This window comes from Pristiophorus japonicus, chromosome 10 (assembly GCF_044704955.1).
Source record: "Pristiophorus japonicus isolate sPriJap1 chromosome 10, sPriJap1.hap1, whole genome shotgun sequence".
Taxonomy (NCBI): domain Eukaryota; kingdom Metazoa; phylum Chordata; class Chondrichthyes; family Pristiophoridae; genus Pristiophorus; species Pristiophorus japonicus.
Genome location: NC_091986.1, coordinates 41,809,104 through 41,829,706, shown reverse-complemented (window position 1 = coordinate 41,829,706; position 20,603 = coordinate 41,809,104). Strand labels below are relative to the sequence as shown.

General features: G+C 46.4%; 1 protein-coding gene across 2 annotated transcripts in view; it reads right to left on the bottom strand.

Moving 5' to 3' along the window:
• farp1 (FERM, RhoGEF (ARHGEF) and pleckstrin domain protein 1 (chondrocyte-derived)) overlaps nucleotides 1-20,603 on the bottom strand; it is a 478,172-nt gene that overhangs the window by 149,870 nt on the left and 307,699 nt on the right. For both annotated transcript variants that reach the window (XM_070891767.1, XM_070891768.1), the window contains exons 3-6: nucleotides 17,119-17,223; nucleotides 14,262-14,304; nucleotides 12,082-12,160; nucleotides 853-950 (exon numbers count right to left, since the gene is read on the bottom strand). In XM_070891767.1, the coding sequence (XP_070747868.1) occupies nucleotides 853-950; nucleotides 12,082-12,160; nucleotides 14,262-14,304; nucleotides 17,119-17,223 (325 nt within the window). The remainder of the gene's footprint in view (nucleotides 1-852; nucleotides 951-12,081; nucleotides 12,161-14,261; nucleotides 14,305-17,118; nucleotides 17,224-20,603) is intronic.

Below are 20,603 nucleotides of genomic sequence, written 5' to 3'. Positions count from 1 at the left end.
GAGGGTTTTGAAAACAAGGGTGAGAATTTTGAAATCGAGGCGTAGCTTAACCGAGAGCCAATGTTGGTTAGCGAGCACAGGGGTGACGGGTGAACGGGACTTGGCGCGAGTTAGGACATGGGCAGCCGAGCTTTAGATGACCATAAGTTTACGTAGGGTAGAATGTGGGAGGCCAGCCAGGAGTGTGTTGGAATAGTCAAGTCAATGACTCACACGGACTTGCAATTATTTCCACCCCACTCCCCCCCAATTTATAGTTGAAACATCTGACATCTCTTGACCGAGGCAGAGGATTTAGATAAGATTCACGCAATCCCAACCCAATTTAACTGGTAAAGTCATCTTCACCAACATCTGGTGTTGTTGCTGCTGGTGTCGAAGTTGGAAGAGCTGTCCCACACACTAACTGGGTGAACAGCCTGGTGCAGTTGTAATCACAGTCATATCTAATCAGCAAAAAAAATCTTACAGCACAGAAGGAGGAAGCCATTCGGCCCATCGTGCCTGTGCCAGCTCTTAGTGCTGTCCAATTCAAAGGAATGGATGGATAGAAGAAAATAGATGGATATGTGAAAGGAAGGAAAGGATATGCTGATAGCATTCGATGAAGTAAGGCAGGAAGAGACTCGTGTGGAGCACAAACACCGGCACGGACCAGTTGGGCCAAATGGCCTGCTTTTGTGAGGTGAATTCTACGTAATTCCTTGTTCTGGCACCCCTAATGCACAGGTATGAAGTCCTGCACATGTGCAGAAGTAGACCCTTGGGGTAAAGTAATGGAAGGAGACTTTAAGCCAGCCAGTCAGCCACACCCGAAACTCCTTCGAGAACATCTGCGTGAATTGCACTCACACTGGACGATATGAGACACCAGAAGAGCCGCACTTGTATCGTTGCAGGACATCCTCCCCGAGGCGAGGTCCTGCTTGATTTGCAATGCAAAGAGGTATCTGCAAAATAAAAAGTGTCCAAATCAGTCGTCTCACTAACAATAATGCAAAGGTTACGCATTATACAGCCTGTGTACATAGGGAGGCCATTCGCTCCATCGTGCCTATGCCAACTCTTTGAAAGAGCTGTCCAATGAGTCCAACTCTCCCCTGCCTTTGCTCCATACAACAACAACTTGTATTTGTATAGCGCATTTAACTTAGCAAACGTCCCAAGGCGCTTCACAGGAGTGTAGAAAAGGCAAAAATATAAATTAGACACCGAGCCACAAAAGAAGAAATTACGGCAGATGTCCAAAAGCTTGGTCAAAGAGGTAGGTTTTAAGGAGTGTCTTGAAGGACGAAAGAGAGGTAGAGAGGCGGAGAGGTTTAGGGAGTGAGTTCCAGAGCTTCGGGCCCAGGCAGCTGAAGGCACGGCCACCGATGGTTGAGCGATTATAATCAGGGATGCTCACGAGGGCAGAATTTTAGGAGCGCAGATAACTTGGGGGGGTTGTAAGGCTGAAGGAGATTACAGAGATCGGGAGGGGCGAGGCCATGGAGGGATTTGTAAACAAGGATGAGAATTTTGAAATTGAGGCGTTGCTTAACCGGAAGCCAATGTAGGTCAGCGAGCACAGGGGTGATTGGTGAGCGGGACTTGGTTCGAGTTAGGACACAGGCTGCCGAGTTTTGGATCACCTCAAGTTTACATGGGGTAGAATGTGGGAGGCCGGCCAGGAGTGCATTGGAGTAGTCAAGTCTAGAGGTAACAAGGGCGTGGATGAGGGTTTCAGCAGCAGATGAGCTGAGGCAGAGGTGGAAATGGGAAATGTTACAAAGGTGGAAATGGGCAGTCTTAGTTATGCCGCGGATGTGTGACCAGAAGCTGATTTCAGGGTAAAATACGATACCTAGGTTGCAAACAGTCTGATTCAGCCTCAGACAGATGCTGGGGAGAGGAATGGAGTCGATGGCCAGAGAACACAGTTTGTGGCAGGAACCAAAGACAATGGCTTCGATCTTCCCAATATTTAATTGGCAAAAATATCTGTTCATCCAGTATTGGATGTCAGACAAGCAGTGTGACAATGTAGAGACCATGGAGGGGTGGAGAAAAGTGGTGGTGAGGTAGAGCTGGGTGTCGTCAGCGTACAGCGTACACTGAAAACTGACGCTGTGTTTTCGGATGATGTCGCCAAGGGGCAGCATGTAGATGAGAAATAGGAGGGGGACACGGACAGACCCTTGGGGAACACCAGAGGTAACGATGCAGGAGTGGGAAAAGAAGCCATTGCAGGTGATATTCTTTACAACAGTGATTACACTTCAAAAAGTACTTCAGTGGCTGTAAAGTGCTTCGGGACGTCTGGTGGTCACGAAAGGGACTAATAGAAAAGTCTTTCATTTTAGCCCTGCAAATATTTTGTTTTCAAGTATTTATCCAATTCCCTTTTGAAAGTTACTATTGAATCTGCTTCCACCGCCCTTTCAGGCAGCACATTCCAGATCACAACAACTCGCTGCGTAAAGAATGTTCTCCTCATCACCCCTCTGGTTCTTTTGCCAATTATCTTCAATCTGTGTCCTCCGGTTACTGACCCTCTCCCCAAGGGAAACAGTTTTTCCGTATTTACTCTGTTAAAACCCTTCATGATTTTGAATAACTCTATCAAATCTCCCCTTAACCTTCTCTGCTCTAAGGAGAGCCAAAGCCCTTCATTCATTTAACTTGATCATTGTGCTATTTTGCCGGTCAGGTTTATGAATGGATCTTTTGCCATCTAGTCCTGCGTTTCACATCCTGGTCCTGTGGGGTTGACAACTCTGATTGGAGGTTTCATCACATGACCGCCCGCATCCAACCACCCCGCCCACCCAAAGCGCATTGGTCATCCGGCACGTCCATCCTCACGGAGCCCTACCTTCCCATGGCCAATTGGAAAGCGAACAGACTCTTCATTACCCGATTGGATGGCTCTTGACTGTCAGTCAAACAGCCTTTTCCCCCCAATCTCCAAATAATGTTTTATCACTAATAAAAGAATTAATGTCCCTATGATTTTTCTTCTGGGTTGCTTGTAGCACTGTCCTGGAGATTTAATCCGTAATTCCTGGAGGGTTGGCAACCCGATGGCCCTGCCGTGTTGCCGTTAGATAGAGATAAACTTTCAATGGATAGAATTCCTTGCAAAAGACTACACCCTATAAAATCAATAAGAAGCCAATCCCCAGTGCATGTACTGTCAACTTCAATGACAGGGGAGGCACATCACAACTGCAGTCTAAGTAAGGTCTTTTAACTATAGGAATTGCTGGAATAATTCCCTTCAGCATCGTCAAGCAGCTTTGCAAATCATCTTTATTTAATGCAGGATTTTTATTATTTATTGGAGTTTCTTCTCCAAAGAATCACTGAAGCTGTCATGTATTCAACCAGCATTGTAACCCATGTATAATCTGACCTAAGTTGTACACCGTGAGAACAATGACCACTAGGTGGGAGACACTCCGAACCTGGACCTTCAGGTATAAAAGGGGAAGCTCCACCTACCTTCATCACTTGAGTGCTAAGGAATAAAGGACAGGTCACAGACTGACCTTCTCTCAAGCATGGGCCTCGTGTGCATTTATACTGTATAGTAAGGACGTATCAATGGCGACGAGAAACTGGGATTTAAACCACGCGAGCATGGCCACTAGCAGAACAGACGAGAGGTACTGTGTTAAGGAATGGTTGGGACAGAGGTTCAACATTGTTAAAGCAGTACACAGTTCTCCAGGCAGACAAGGGCAATCGGGCATGCCCCAACATGTAGTCGAACCCAGAGGGGGAGTTCGACAGAGACAATGGCAAGCTGAACGCGATTCACGCCATTGCAAGGGACAATGCGACCAGTAATGGGGCCATCAACACCTGTTAATGGCGCATTCAAGGACAGTCACAGGGGCAGTCAGGGACGATCGACTGGCAAGGGACCTTTTGTTTCAAACAACAGCTCATGTTGGAGGCGTGGAGGCACACACTCAGCCGGAGTTTGCAGAGATGAGCAAAATAATTGCAGAAATTGCAGAAGTGAATGCTGGGGGAAATCGCTGGAAGCTGAAGTTCAGCGAGTTCATGTGGAGCACATATACAGTTCATACACTAGGACGCCACCGATAATGATGAAAGTGCTCCTTAATGGCATCCCAGTATCAATGGAGCTAGACACGGGGGCCAGCCAGTCCCTGATGGGTATCAAACAGTTCGAAAAGTTGTGGGCGTCCAAGGCCAGGAGGCCAAAATTATCACCGATTGACGCACAGCTACGCACTTACACAAAGCAAATCATTCCGGTGCTAGGCAGCGCCACGGTAGTCGTGACCCACAAAGATTCGGAGAACAGGTTGCCACTCTGGATTGTCCCAGGGGACGGTCCCGCACTACTGGGGAGGAGTTGGCTTGCTGTCATGAACTGGAAATGGGGCGATGTCAATGCAATTTCCTCTGTGGAGCGAGTATCATGCTCACAGATCCTGGACAAATTTGACTCATTATTTCAACCCGGCGTTGGCACTTTCATGGGGGCCAAGGTAGTAATTCACATAAACCCGGACGCCAGACCAGTACACCACAAGGCCAGAGCGGTGCCGTACGTGATGCGGGAAAAGATAGAAGGCGAATTGGACCGCCTGTTGAGGGAAGGCATCAACTCACCAGTCGAATTCAGTGACTGGGCGAGCCCGATTGTGCCGGTGCTCAAGGCGGATGGGTCGGTCAGGATATGTGGTGATTACAAGGCCACCATCAATCGAGTGTCACTCCAAGACCAGTACCCGCTACCGAGAGCGGAGGACCTCTTTGCGACGCTATCCGGTGGCAAACTGTTTTCAAAATTGGACCTGACCTCAGCTTACATGACCCAGGAGCTGGCGAGTGAGTCGAAGAAGCTGACCACCATCACGACACACAAGGGGTTGTTTGAGTACAACAGATGTCCGTTCGGGATTCGCTTGGCTGCCGCGATCTTCTAACGAAATATGGAAAGCCTCCTCAAGTCAATTCCAGGGATGGTGGTTTTTCAGGACGACATCCTCATCACTGGTTACAATACTGAAGAACACCTCCACAACCTGGAGGAGGTGCTACGCAGACTGGACCAGGTAGGGCTGCGACTGAAAAAGGAGAAGTGCGTCTTCCTAGCTCCAGAGGTAAAATTCCTGGGGATGAGGGTAGCAGCAGACGGGATCAGCCCTACTGCGTCCAAGATGGAAGCGATCCAGAGACCCCGTAACACGACGGAGCTGCGTTCGTTCCTGGGGCTCCTGAACTATTTTGGTAACTTTCTTCCCAAATTGAGCACGCTGCAAGAGCCGCTACACATGCTCCTACGCAAAGGTTGCGAATGGGTCTGGGGGGATAGCCAGGAAAGGGCTTTTAATAGAGCACGCAATTTGTTATGTTCCAACACTCTGTTAACACTATACGACCCATGTAAGAAATTTGTGTTAACGTGCGATGCATCGTCCTATGGGGTCGGATGTGTGTTGCAGCATGTCAATGTCAAGGGTCAGTTACAGCCGGTAGCTTATGCCTCCAGCTATCTGTCCCAGGCAGAAAGGGGTTACGGGATGGTAGAAAAGGAGGTGCTCGCATGTGTATATGCTGTAAAGAAAATGCACCAGTACCTGTTTGGCAGGAAATTTGAGCTGGAGACAGATCACAAACCCCTAACGTCCCTTTTGGCCGACAACGAGGCCAGAAATGCAAACGCATCGGCCCGCATACAGAGGTGGGCACTCACATTAGCTGCCTATGACTGGGCACCGAAATTCGGCACAGACCGGGCACCGAAAACTGCGCCGATGCACTCAGCAGGCTCCCACTAGCCACCACTGAGGGGGCTACCGAGCATGCTGCTGAGATGGTCATGGCTGTTGAAGCTTTCGGAAGTGAAGGCTCACCCGTGACAGCCCGTCAGATTAAAGTCTGGACAAATAGAGACCCGCTATTGTCTCCAGTCAAGAAACGTGTCCTGAATGGGGACTGGGCAGCCACGTACAGGGCATGCCCTGAGGAATTTAAACCATTTCACAGGCGCAGGGATGAACTCTCGATTTAGGCCGATTGCCTACTGTGGGGAAACCGCGTAGTCATGCCCCAGATGGGCTGAGAGGTGTCCATCAGAGAACTCCACAATGAGCACCCGGGCATTGTCATGATGAAGGCAATTGCCAGGTCACACGTTTGATGGCCAGGGATAGATGCAGATCTGGAACTTTGTGTTCGCAGGTGCAACACGTGTGCCCAGCTGTGCAATGCGGCCAGGGAAGCCCCCCTTAGCTCCTGGCCATGGCCCGCCAAGCCTTGGTCACGCACCCATGTGGACTACGCAGGTTCTTTCATGGGAAAAATGTTTTTGGTTGTAGTAGACGCCTACTCCAAATGGATCGAGTGTGTCATTTTAAATTCAAGCACATCCTCTGCCACGGTAGAAAGTCTACGGGCAATGTTCGCCGCCCACGGTCTACCGGACATCTTGGTCAGCGACAATGGCCCGTGCTTCACAAGCACTGAATTCCAGGACTTCATGGCAGGCAATGGAATTAACCATGTCAGAACGGCACCGTTCAAGCCGGCCTCAAACGGCCAGGCAGAACGAGCAGTGCAGATAATCAAACAGGGGATGCTCAGAATCCAAGGGGGTTCCCTACAAAGCCACTTATCACGCCTCCTGTTGGTCAATAGATCCTGACCACACTCACTCACAGGGGTTCCACCCGCAGAGCTGCTAATGAAAAGGACGCTCAAAACCCGGCTATCCCTTATACACCCCACCATGAAAGAAATTGTCGAGAGCAGGCACCAGTCACAATATGACTACCATGACAGGAATGCGAGGGCGCGATGTATTGATGTAAATTATCCTGTTTTTGTCCTCAACTACGCTGCAGGGCCCAAATGGCTCGCAGGCACTGTGATTGCCAAAGAAGGAAATAGGATTCTGGTAGTTAAACTTACCAATGGACAAATCTGCCGCAAACACGTGGATCAAACAAAAAGGAGATCAGCAACTCCATAGAAGAAGCAGAGGAAGAACACGATGTAGAGTTCACTCCACCACAGGTGACCGAACACCGGAACCAAAGGGAGGAGAGCCCAGTCACTGTGGGCAGCCTGGATAGGCCTGAGGCACCGCAAACAGCAGACACTCAGGCCAGCACCCAACAACCGGAGCCCCAACTCAGGCGCTCTACAAGAGAGCGTAAACCACCAGAGAGACTCAACCTGTGATCCAAATAAGACTTTGGGGGGGGAGGTGATGTCATGTATTCAACCAGCATTGTAACCCATGTATAATCTGACCTAAGTTGTACACTGTGAGAACAATGACCACTAGGTGGGAGACACTCCTAACCTGGACCTTCAGGTATAAAAGGGGAAGCTCCACCCACCTTCATCACTTGAGTGCTAAGGAATAAAGGACAGGTCACAGACTGACCTTCTCTCAAGCATGGGCCTCGTGTGCATTTATACTGTATAGTAAGGACGGATCAGAAGCCAAATGTGTAACTGAGTCTGAACCAGAAATGAACAACTTGCATTTATATAGCGCCTTTAATGTAGTAAAACATCCCAAGGCGCTCCACCAGAGGTGGCCATGCCTTCAGCTGCCTGGGCCCTAATCTCTGGAATTCCCTCCTGAAATCTCTATACCTCCCTTTCCTCCTTTAAGACACTCCTTAAAACCTACCACTTTCGGTAGGCAAGCTTTTGGTCACCTGTCCTAATATCTCCTTATGTGGCTCGGTGCACCTGTGAAGCATCTTGGGATGTTTTACTATGTTAAAAGGCCCTATATAAATACAAGGTGTTTTTTTTTAATTGTTGTTGCTGTTCGAGCAGAGTAGAAGTAGTTTTATTTTGCATCTAGCTATGCTATACATAACCTGGGAGTGTTTGATGATGATATTGGGTCCCTGAAATGGGAAGATTTTAACTCTCCAGCATTAACATCCCTCATCTTGGAAGAGCACAAAAATTAAAGAAATAGTTGTGTAGAACGGGCCGATACTCTCTGGAGTTTCGAAGAATGAGAGGTGATCTCATTGAAACATGCAAGATTCTGAGGGGGAGACTGGGTAGATGCTGAGAGGATGTTTACCCTGGCTGGAGAATCTAGAACTAGGGGGCACCATCTCAGAATGAGGGGTCGACCATTTAAGACTGAGATGAGGAGGAATTTCTTCACCCAGAGGGCTGTGAATCTTTGGAATTCTCTGCCCCAATGGGCTGTGGATGCTGAGTCGTTGAGAATATTCAAAGCCCGGGATCGATAGATTTTTGGACTCTAGGGGAATCGAGGGATATGGGGATCGGGCGGGAAAGTGGAGTTGAGGGCAAAGATCAGCCATGATCTTATTGAATGGCGGAGCAGGGTCGAGGGGACGTATGGTCTACTCCTGCTCCTAATTCTTATGTTCTTTTTGTACCGCTACAGTCGATGTGGTGAAGGTGCTCCGTACATGAACTCAGTCCAAGGCAGTGGCAGAGAGGTCCCCCGCATGGAGCAACTTCAAAAACAGGAAACTCTCACTTTGGAGTTGCAAGTATCTCCAGGGTCAGGCTTTAAAAAAACGTTGCACTCGGCCAAAAACAGAATTCTGCCTGTTGTCATTCAATAGAGAAATTATAAGCCATGGACTCGCAGACCAATGTTAACTTTCAAATAAAAATCAACCACATATTTCTGAGATAGTCATTGGCTGGGAATGTGAGCTGCATTTCAACCCTTGCTTTTATTTTTGCAAGTCCTTTCAAAAATAGCCCTAACTTAAAGCTTCTGATTCTCCAGCAATATGAATATTCAGTCTCTCCCACAGTGGAGGGTAGCAGTGCTGGAGACAGATCAAACACTTGCCTCTTGGGCTGCATTTGGGGTTGCCAACCCTCCAGGGTTGGCCTGGAGTCTCCAGGAATTGAAGAATAATCTCCAGGACGCTGCTGCCAGCAAAACCCGGGAGAAAAATCATAGATAGGGGCCGTTAAAAGAAATGTGTTTCTCTTCCATTTTCCTTGAACACTTCCGTTTATTAGTTCTAAAAATACTGGAGATGGTGAAAAACAAAAGACAGACTTGCATTTCTATAGCGCCTTTCACGACCACAAGACGTCCCAAAGCACTTTACAGCCAATGAAATACTTTTTGAAGTGTAGTCACTGTTGTAATGTAGGAAACGTGGCAGCCAATTTGTGCACAGCAAGCTCCCACAAACAGCAATGTGATAACGACCAGATAATCTGCTTTTTAGATGCTGATTGAGGGATAAATATTGGCCAGAACTCTGGGGATAACTCCCCTGTTCTTCTTCAAAATAGTGCCGTGGGATATTTTACATCCACCCGAGAGAACAGAATCCTCAGTTTAACGTCTCAACCGAAAGACAGCATCTCCGACAGTGCAGCACTCCCTCAGTACTGCACTGGGAGTGTCAGCCTGGATTGTTGTGCTCAAGTCTCTGGAGTAGGACTTGACTCAGAGGCGGTGGTGCTGCCCACTGAGCTACGGCTGACATAAAAAGGACGTTTGACTGACAGTCGAGAATCATCCAATCGGGTAATGAAGAGTCTTTAAGTTTTTTTGCTTCCGATTGGCCGTGGGAAAGCAGGGCGCTGTGAGGATGGACATGTCGGGCGACCAATGGCGGGAGTTTGAGGGTGGATGGTTGGAGGTCATGTGATGAATCCTCCAGGAATACGTCCAACGAGAGTTGCCGACCCTAACTGCATTTGAAGTCAGATTCCTTAGCTGAAAAGGACCCTGTGACAGCTTATCTGCTAGATCACTAATTTTCTCTGTAAACGGTAGTGCTGTTTCCCCAAGTACTCCCCCTCAGTGGCATTTCCCTGCCAATCTCCGTAATAATATTTCATAGTCGACGTTTCTATAAGCTGCTTTGAAATGCTGATACGACATTATTAAGAGATATTTGGAGGCTAATCTTACAAGGCAGATTTTGTTAAAACAGGGAAACGAAAAAGTGTTTATTTTCCCTTCCCTGTGGGAAAGTCCGATTCCAAAAACAGATTCAAAGCTGGACAAAAGCAGGCGATGAAAGAAGCAGGGAACAGTATAAGGAAATATCCTCATCAACGCCGAAGAGAAACTCTGGCACAAGCGGTAAAACTGTCAAAACCCCGACAATGCTGATCTTGCCTTGTTCGTGCAGACAAAGCCCAGAATTATCTTCCTAAATCCTAAGTCTCACCAGCAGCTGATCACAGGGAAACAAATCTGAGCAACTTCAGGCAAGAACATTACAGACCTGGTCAGGGTGTCGATGTGAGCAGAACAGGTAAGGCAGCATTTCGATCATCGGTGGACTTCACATTACAGCTGGATAGAGTGACACCACTATTCCCGGCCAGAATGGAGATTTTTTAAAAATTCATTCACGGGATGTGGGCATCGCTGGCAAGGCTAGCATTTATTGCCCATCCCTAATTGCCCTTGAATACAATCGAACGGTTTGCTAGGCCATTTCAGAGCGCAGTTAAGAATCAACCACATTGCTGTGGGTCTGGAGTCACATATAGGCCAGACCGGGTAAGGGCAGCAGATTTCCTTCCCTGGTCTGGCCTATAAGTGACTCCAGACCCATAGCAATGTGGTTGACTCTTAAATGTCCTCTGAAATGACCTAGCAAGCCACTCAGTTGCAACAAACTGCTACAAGAAACTATAATAAGACCTTCACCACATGGACAGCAGCAGTTTAAGGCGGCGGCTCATCGCCAATTTCTCAAGGGCAATTAGGGATGGGCAATAAATGCTGGCCTTGCCAGCGACGACCACATCCCATGAAGGAATAAAAAAACAACTTATATTTTCTCTCAGTCCTAATTGAAAAGCCATGAGCATATGGAATTTCCCACCCGAGTACAAAGTTGATGTTGACTCTGACAAAGATATGCACCTGGAAGGCAAGCGCACCTGCTTAAGGTAGTTCTGCGCAAGACAAAGGAGACTGCGGGTCAGAGGTCAAAGCTCACATCGGAGCTTTTCAAACACTTCACACAATCGGAAGCAAATTGATCGTGGAGAGATAAACTAAGGTGGACAATATTTAAGCGCAGAGAACTGGCTGTGCTCTCCCATAGATCAGGATGGTCCACAGCGACGTTCATCGAGTAGGGAGTTCCTGCCCCCTCTTATCCCACTGGCCACGGTACATAGGAACTGGGGGACGTTCAGCCCCTCGAGCCTGTTCTAACCCTAACTCTTCCTATCTCTGTAATCGCCTCCAGCCCGACAAACGCACCCCACCCCTGCCCAAAGATATCTGCGCTGCTCTAATTCTGCCCTCTTGAGCACCCCTGATTATAATCGCTCAACCATTGGTGGCCGTGCCTTCTGTTGTGTGGGCCCTAAGCTCTGGAACACTCTCTCTAACCGCCTTTCTGCCTTGCTTTCCTCCTTCAAGACGCAGCTTAAAACATAGCTCTTTGACCAAGCTTTTGACCTCGTCATGTATCCTACATGGCTACTGTTGGTACTATATCAAGGTGTGCCACCAGAGGGCACAGCAGTGGGAGACTTGTAGGTTACCAGTACAGGTGTGCCTGGCCTAGTATAAAAGGCAGGCCACCAGGTGTGATCCTCACTCTGGAGTTAATGAATAAAGGGCTAAGGTCACTACAGTTCAAGTACAACACATTGCCTCGTGGAGTCATTACTAGAGCATCCAAGGACACAACATCTCTTTGACCTGCGCCAATTCCTACCTATGCACCTCGATGTCAAATTTTAAAAAAAATCTCACAATACTCCTGCGAAGCTCCTTGGGACATTTCACTAAGTTAAAGGCGCTATATAAATACAAGTTGTTGTTATTCCGCCATTCAATGAGATCACAGTTGGTCCGTAACTTAACTTACTCCATCTGCCCGCCTTGGTTTTGTAACCCTTAATACCCTTCCCTAACCAAAACAGGGCATCCCCGGCCCATTGGTCACTGGCTCAACTCAGGCATCCCTGAGACAGCCGCACACGGTCAGGCCCCGGCGTGTCGAGGCCTCGGCCAAATTTCTGGCTCTTCGATCGTACTCCCGCGAAGCCGCAGCTGCAGAGCTTCCGCCACAGCGATTCAAAGGAGAAAACGGCACCAACCTGGTTAGTTCTTCTTGCAGCTGCGCGTGGTCGGGCGGAAAGAACTTTACAACGAATCTCATCACAACGTGTCGAGGTCCTGAGAGAAGAAAGTTGAGATTCTTTAAAAATAAACAGACGAAATGAAGACTTACATTTCTATAGCGCCTTTCACGACCTCAGGACGTGTCAGAGCGCTTTATAGCCAATGAAGTACTTTTTGAAGTGTTGTCACTATTGTAATGTAGGAAACGTGGCAGCCAATTTACACACAGCAAGCTCCCACAAACAGCAATGTGGTCATCTGTTTTTAGTGATGTTGGTTGAGGGATAAATATTGGCCAGAACATCAGGGATAAATCCCCTGCTCTTTGCCTAAATACTGCTGTGAGATCTTTTATATCCAATCAAGAGGTGTGTGGGGGGGGGGGGGGGGTGGGGAGAGAGAGGGGAAGGGGTGCCTCCAAAGGATGGCACCTCTGATAATGCAGCAGTGCCTCAGCACTGCACAGGAGTGGAAATTGAACTCTGAACCTTCTGAGCCAGAGGTGAGAATGCTACCCACTGAGCCACGGCTGACACCATCTCTAAAACAAGCTACATGTTGGCACATGCTGAATAATGGCCCGGAATTTGCGATGGGGATGAGGGTGAATTGGCAGCACTCACTATCTTTCCTCCTGTGAAACTGACCGCAACTTCGCGAGTTGGTGCAGTGACATGCGGAAATTGCAAAGTTGCGGTCAGTCATTGACAGCTCCAAAACTGACCGTGCCGTGTGCGCCCACCCACAGAGCCGGCAATGTATGGAATCAGCCAAATCATTGAAACTGACAAAAACTTGGGCTCTTCTGCAGTAATTACGCTGTTAAATTCCCCATAAAAGTTAGACCTAAAGGGCATTAGGTGCAACTCTGGTTTTAACAGCGTATTGAGTGCTAACAAATATTAAGGACCTGGAAAACTTATTTAAATTTTGCACTGTGTGAAATTTGTCCATTTTAATCAAAATTATAGTTAAGAAATTTTTCAAAAAAATTATTTTTAATATTTCTTTAAAGTTTGTCCATCTTTATTTCAGGTTTGCCTTTTGCCCATGTGAGAGCCCCAATCTTTCTTTTGCTCACTCTATTTCAAAGAGTTAAGATTTGAAGAGCCTAATTTCCAGTGGTAGGAGGCCCGGTAACCGGAGGACACAGATCTAAGGTGGTTGATAAAAGAACCAGAGGGGAGATGAGGAGATATTTTTATACGCAGCGAGTTGTTGTGATCTGGAATGCAATGCCCAAAAGGAAGCAGACTCGATAGTAATTTTCAAAACAAACAAATATTTATTTGTATATTTACATTATAAATATGTAAATATACAAATAAATACATAAATATATATAATAAATTAAAAAAAAAATATATATAAACATTCACAGGGCTCTGGGGAAATAGCAGGGGAGTGGGCCGAATTGGATAGCTCTTTCAAAGAGCCAATACAGGCACGATGGGCCGAATTGCCTCCTTCTGTGCTGTAAGATTCTACCTGAATCTTTTGAGGCTAGCCATCCATGACTTTGGGCAGTCACTCAGCTGGCAACACATTCACTAATCTCGATGTTCTGTCTGAAGAGGACTGGATATCTGACAAAAGACAGGACACAGCTGAAGTCCGGCACACATTTGTTGTGGCCGTTTTTAAATTGCGGACATGACAAATATATGCCAATTAGGGCTAATGGACAAAGGGAAGATATGTCCAGAAAGTGCCCCATTTTAAATCTCCTTATGCTTAATTCAAACACCGGCACTATGATTGAATACAAGAACATAAGAATTAGGAGCAGGAATCAGCCATTCGGCCCCTCGAGCCTGCTCCTGAGCCAATCAATAAGATCATGGCTGATCTTCTATCTCAACTCCACTTTCCCGCCCAATCCCCAGATTCCCCTAGAGTCCAAAAATCTATTGATCGCTGTCTTGAATATACTCAACGACTGGGCATCCACAGCCCTCAGGGGTAGAGAATTCCAAAGATTCACCACCCTCTGAGTGAAGATGTTTCTCCTCATAAATGGCCGACGGGGGAAACAACCTCTCAGCTTCTACCCTGTTAATCCCCTTCAACAATCTCAAGCTGCATATAGAGGGCTCCCAATCTGAAGGAAAGGTACAATTTGTGAAAGGAAAGATATAAAATAACCCATACTCACTTCTGACTTGTTTCATAATTGGTTTTAATAGGTCCAGCCACACCTAAAAGTACAAGAGCTTATATTTACCATTTGACATCATCAAATATTTAAACAATAGTTCAAGCAACCAATTTTGATTTCTGTTTGAACAATACATAAAGGATTCAAATGACCTTTAATGCTATTTACATGAATGTGATTAGCGTTAATGTGATTATATTAAAATCGATTTTCTTCCTTGCAAACCTAGTGTACACTTTTGGATAGGATCAGGTTGAACTACTTTACTTGTGAAAATGATCCATTGTTCTGAATGATTCGACTGTGTTATTGTGTCAGACTACTTGTAAGAAAGAAACTGATGTTAAATAATTTTTCTTAAATGTTCACACACTGAATTACATCAAATGTTAAGTATCTTTTAAAGAAAGACAGAAAGAAAGAGAGCAAGGAAAGAAAGAAAGACAAGGAAGACTTGCATTTATATAGCACCTTATACAACCACCGGACGTCTCAAAGCACTTTACAGCCAATTAGGTGCATTTGGAGTGTTGTCACTGCTGTAATGTGGGAAGCTCTTGATACCAACATAGGAACAGGAGGAGGCCATTCAACCCCTTGGGCCTGCTCCACCTTTCAATTCTATCATGGCTGATCTGTACCTTACCTCCATCTACCCACCTTGGTTCTGTAACCCTTACGTTGCCTAACAAAATTCGATCAATCTCAGTTTTGCAATTTATGCCGGATGTCGGGTTTTGCCGGATTTCGGACCTCGCCTTTCAAAACCCGACACGGATTTGGTCGAGGATTCCGGAACTCAGACTATTGATTTTCTTGACTGAAATCCGGTAAAAACTGTACACAGTACTCCAAGTGTGGTCTCACCATGACCCTATATAATTGCAGTAAGATGTCTTTACTCTTATACTCAAATCCTCTTGCAATATCACCATTAGCAGTAAGTGACTGCATTATTCATTGGCTTTTGCACGTTAGTATTAATTACTTCACCAAGCATGTATGGGAGAACCCAGGATTAGACTCGGCTGGTATAGCCGGCCCCCTCCTCCGTACTTTGATAAGGTATCAGAGGCTGCCTGGCACCAGTAAAATAAAATAATTCCAGTCTCAGTCAAGGCCTTCGGGAAGAATATTTTAGGAGAAATATGGAGAGGGAAAAGTAAAATGCCATCTGAGCGGGTGAACCATTCCATAATGAGCACAGTGAATGACAGACACCTCAGAGACGAGCATCACCTTTCCTCCTTTTGCAGGTGTCCTTATTTTTAAAATGGGCATTGTATGTCCTGTAAAAATTGAGTAGAGTGGGGAGTTCCTTACCCAACAGCCATAGTGGTAGAGAAAGTGCTCTACCCTCGTGACAGAGTTGTGCGAGCTTTCAATCCCAGAGACAGAGAGGTTTCTCTGCCAATATGCATGCTGGGTAAAAAGGATATCTCCTTCAAGAAAACCCACTGCCATCTCGCACTGACTGGCAGTGTTCTGCGTTTTAAGCTGCCAAAGGTACTCGGTGCATTGAAGGCTGTCCTTTGTAACCTCTAGACTTGACTATTCTAATGCTCTCCTGGCTTGCCTCCCACATTCTACCCTACATAAACTAGAGGTGATCCAAACCTCGGCTGCCCGTCTCCTAACTCGCACCAAGTCTCGCTCACCCACTGACCTACATTGGCTCCCGGTTAAGCAATGCCTCGATTTCAAAATTCTCATCCTTGTTTTCAAATTCCTCCATGGCCTCACCCCTCCCTATCTCTGTAATCTCCTCCAGCCGCTGCTCCCCCCCCCCCACCCTGAGATATCTACGGTCCTCTAATTCTGCCCTCTTGAGCATCCCTAATTTTAATCGCTCCACCATTGGTGACCGTGCCTTCTGTTGCCTAGGCCTAAGCTCCGTAATTCCCTCCCTAAACCTCTCCTCCGCCCTCCGCCCTCCGCCCCCGCCCCCCCCCTCTCTACGTCTCTTTCCTCCTTAAAACCTACCTCTTTGACCAAGCTTTTGCTCACGTGCCCATATCGCTCCTTATTCAGCTCGGTGTAAATTTTGTTTGATAATACTCCTGTGAAGCACCTTGGGATGTTTTACTACGTTAAAGGTGCTATATAAATACTAGTTATTGTTGTAGTTCATAATTTGCGAGTGCCCGTGTTTTCAGAGTGTCTCCTGTACATTTTACCATGCAAGTTATTTGGGTCTCTCAATAAGTGCCTATTTCTTTTTTGCAAATGTCAGTTTGTTGGGCACGTCCGTTTATACAGGATTCAGCATCATTTCTGGAGAAAAATTACTTGTACAAGGACAAATATAGTAACAAACAAGAACTCTAACTCTATATACCAATATTTCAGTGAGTGTGGTCGGACTCTCCTCTGTAGCAACATGATTAGCATGAGTTTCCTTTCTAATTGGAACCATTTGTTAGATGGAGGAAGCACGGTGGGGGCGGGGGCGTGCGGTTCACAGGTTGTGGCAAGGCCGGCATTTATTACCCATCCCTAATTGCCCTTGAGAAGGTGGTGGTGAGCCGCCTTCTTGAACTGTCTTTTTGTAGCGGTTTGGTCCAATTGAGTGGTTTGCTAGGCCATTTCAGAGGGCAGTTAAGAATCAACCATATTGTTGTGGGTCTGGAGTCACATATAGGCCAGACCGGGTAAGGACGGCAGATTTCCTGCCCGAAAGGACATCAGTGAACCAGATGGATTTTTAACGACGATCCAGTGGTAGTTTTATGGTCACCATGACTGATACTAGCTTTTTATTCCAGATTTATTTATTTAACTGAATTTATTTCTAGTCCAGTAACATAACCACTGTGCTACCGTACCCCATATGGTAATATTTTATTTTACATACCATAACCTTTCGATGGTCTAGAAACTCCAGTGCAAAGTAATCACTCTCAACTAGGTTAAGGTTGTGGCAGATCATATCCAGCAGAAGCTTCCCAGAGGCCTTTAGCTGTAAAGAGTAACAAAGAATTGTTAAGAGTCTGTACAATATTACTTTTCATTACAAAATAAAATAAGCAAGGATTTATTCATCAACCAGCAATATAGTTATTTGTGAATTAAGTGTATCCGGGCTAATATTTCCCCTTCAACTTACATCACAGATTATCTGGTCATTATCACATTGCTGTTTGTGGGAGCTTGCTATGCGCAAATTGGCTGTCTTAGTTCCTACATTACAACAGTGACTACACTTCAAAATTACTTCATTGGCTGTACTGAGGGATAAATATTGGCCGGAACACAAGGAAAACTCCCCTGCTCTTTGAAATAGTGCCATGGGATCTTTCACATCTACCTGAGAGAGTAGACGGGGCCTCGGTTTAACATCTCATCTGAAAGGCGACACTTCCAATAGTGCGTCACTCCCTCAGTACTGCACTGGGAGTGTCAGCCTAGATTTTTGTGCTCAAGTCTCTGGAGTGGGACTTGAACCCATGACCTTCTGACTCAGAGGTGAGAGTGCTACCCACTGAGTCACGGCTTTTCAGAATGGAGGTAGATATTTAGGCCCATCAGAGATAGAAACATAGAAACATAGAAAATAGGTGCAGGAGTAGGCCATTCGGCCCTTCTAGCCTGCACCGCCATTCAATGAGTTCATGGCTGAACATGCAACTTCAGTACCCCATTCCTGCTTTCTCACCATACCCCTTGATCCCCCTAGTAGTAAGGACTTCATCTAACTCCCTTTTGAATATATTTAGTGAATTGGCCTCAACAACTTTCTGTGGTAGAGAATTCCACAGGTTCACCACTCTCTGGGTGAAGAAATTCCTCCTCATCTCGGTCCTAAATGGCTTACCCCTTATCCTTAGACTGTGACCCCTGGTTCTGGACTTCCCCAACATTGGGAACATTCTTCCTGCATCTAACCTGTCTAACCCTGTCAGAATTTTAAACGTTTCTATGAGGTCCCCTCTCAGTCTTCTGAACTCCAGTGAATACAAGCCCAGTTGATCCAGTCTTTCTTGATAGGTCAGTCCCGCCATCCCGGGAATCAGTCTGGTGAACCTTCGCTGCACTCCCTCAATAGCAAGAATGTCCTTCCTCAGGTTAGGAGACCAAAACTGTACACAATACTCCAGGTGTGGCCTCACCAAGGCCCTGTACAACTGTAGCAACACCTCCCTGTCCCTGTACTCAAATCCCCTCGCTATGAAGGCCAACATGCCATTTGCTTTCTTAACCGCCTGCTGTACCTGCATGCCAACCTTCAATGACTGATGTACCATGACACCCAGGTCTCTTTGCACCTCCCCTTTTCCTAATCTGTCACCATTCAGATAATAGTCTGTCTCTCTGTTTTTACCACCAAAGTGGATAACCTCACATTTATCCACATTATACTTCATCTGCCATGCATTTGTCCACTCACCTAACATATCCAAGTCGCTCTGCAGCCTCATAGCATCCTCCTCGCAGCTCACACTGCCACCCAACTTAGTGTCATCCGCAAATTTGGAGATACTACATTTAATCCCCTCGTCTAAATCATTAATGTACAGTGCAAACAGCTGGGGCCCCAGCACAGAACCTTGCGGTACCCCACTAGTCAGTGCCTGCCATTCTGAAAAGTCCCCATTTACTCCTACTCTTTGCTTCCTGTCTGACAACCAGTTCTCAATCCATGTCAGCACACTACCCCCAATCCCATGTGCTTTAACTTTGCACATTAATCTCTTGTGTGGGACCTTGTCGAAAGCCTTCTGAAAGTCCAAATATACCACATCAACTGGTTCTCCCTTGTCCACTCTACTGGAAACATCCTCAAAAAATTCCAGAAGATTTGTCAAGCATGATTTCCCTTTCACAAATCCATGCTGACTTGGACCTATCATATCACCTCTTTCCAAATGCACTGCTATGACATCCTTAATAATTGATTCCATCATTTTACCCACTACCGATGTCAGGCTGACCGGTCTATAATTCCCTGTTTTCTCTCTCCCTCCTTTTTTAAAAAGTGGGGTTACATTGGCTACCCTCCACTCCATAGGAACTGATCCAGAGTCAATGGAATGTTAGAAAATGACTGTCAATGCATCCGCTATTTCCAAGGCCACCTCCTTAAGTACTCTGGGATGCAGTCCATCAGGCCCTGGGGATTTATCGGCCTTCAATCCCATCAATTTCCCCAACACAATTTCCCGACTAATAAGGATTTCCCTCAGTTCCTCCTCCTTACTAGACCCTCCGACCCCTTTTATATCCGGAAGGTTGTTTGTGTCCTCCTTAGTGAATACCGAACCAAAGTACTTGTTCAATTGGTCCGCCATTTCTTTGTTCCCCGTTATGACTTCCCCTGATTCTGACTGCAGGGGACCTACATTTGTCTTTACTAACCTTTTTCTCTTTACATATCTATAGAAACTTTTGCAATCCGTCTTAATGTTCCCTGCAAGCTTCTTCTCGTACTCCATTTTCCCCGCCCTAATCAAACCCTTTGTCCTCCTCTGCTGAGTTCTAACTTTCTCCCAGTCCCTGGGTTCGCTGCTATTTCTGGCCAATTTGTATGCCACTTCCTTGGCTTTAATACTATCCCTGATTTCCCTTGATAGCCATGGTTGAGCCACCTTCCCTTTTTTATTTTTACGCCAGACAGGAATGTACAATTGTTGTAGTTCATCCATGCGGTCTCTAAATGTCTGCCATTGCCCATCCACAGTCAACCCCTTCAGTATCATTCGCCAATCTATCCTAGCCAATTCACGCCTCATACCTTCAAAGTTACCCTTCTTTAAGTTCTGGACCATGGTCTCTGAATTAACTGTTTCATTCTCCATCCTAATGCAGAATTCCACCATATTATGGTCACTCTTCCCCAAGGGGCCTCACACAACGAGATTGCTAATTAATCCTCTCTCATTACACAACACCCAGTCTAAGATGGCCTCCCCCCTAGTTGGTTCCTCGACATATTGGTCTAAAAAACCATCCCTTATGCACTCCAGGAAATCCTCCTCCACCGTATTGCTTCCAGTTTGGTTAGCCCAATCTATGTGCATATTAAAGTCACCCATTATAACTGCTGCACCTTTATTGCACGCACCCCTAATTTCATGTTTGATGCCCTCCCTAACATCACTACTACTGTTTGGAGTTCTGTACACAACTCCCACTACCGTTTTTTGCCCTTTGGTGTTCTGCAGCTCTACCCATATAGATTCCACATCATCCAAGCTAATGTCCTTCCGAACTATTGCCTTAATTTCCTCCTTAACCAGCAATGCTACCCCACCTCCTTTTCCTTTTATTCTACCTTTCCTGAATGTTGAATACCCCTGGATGTTGAGTTCCCAGCCCTGATCATCCTGGAGCCACGTCTCC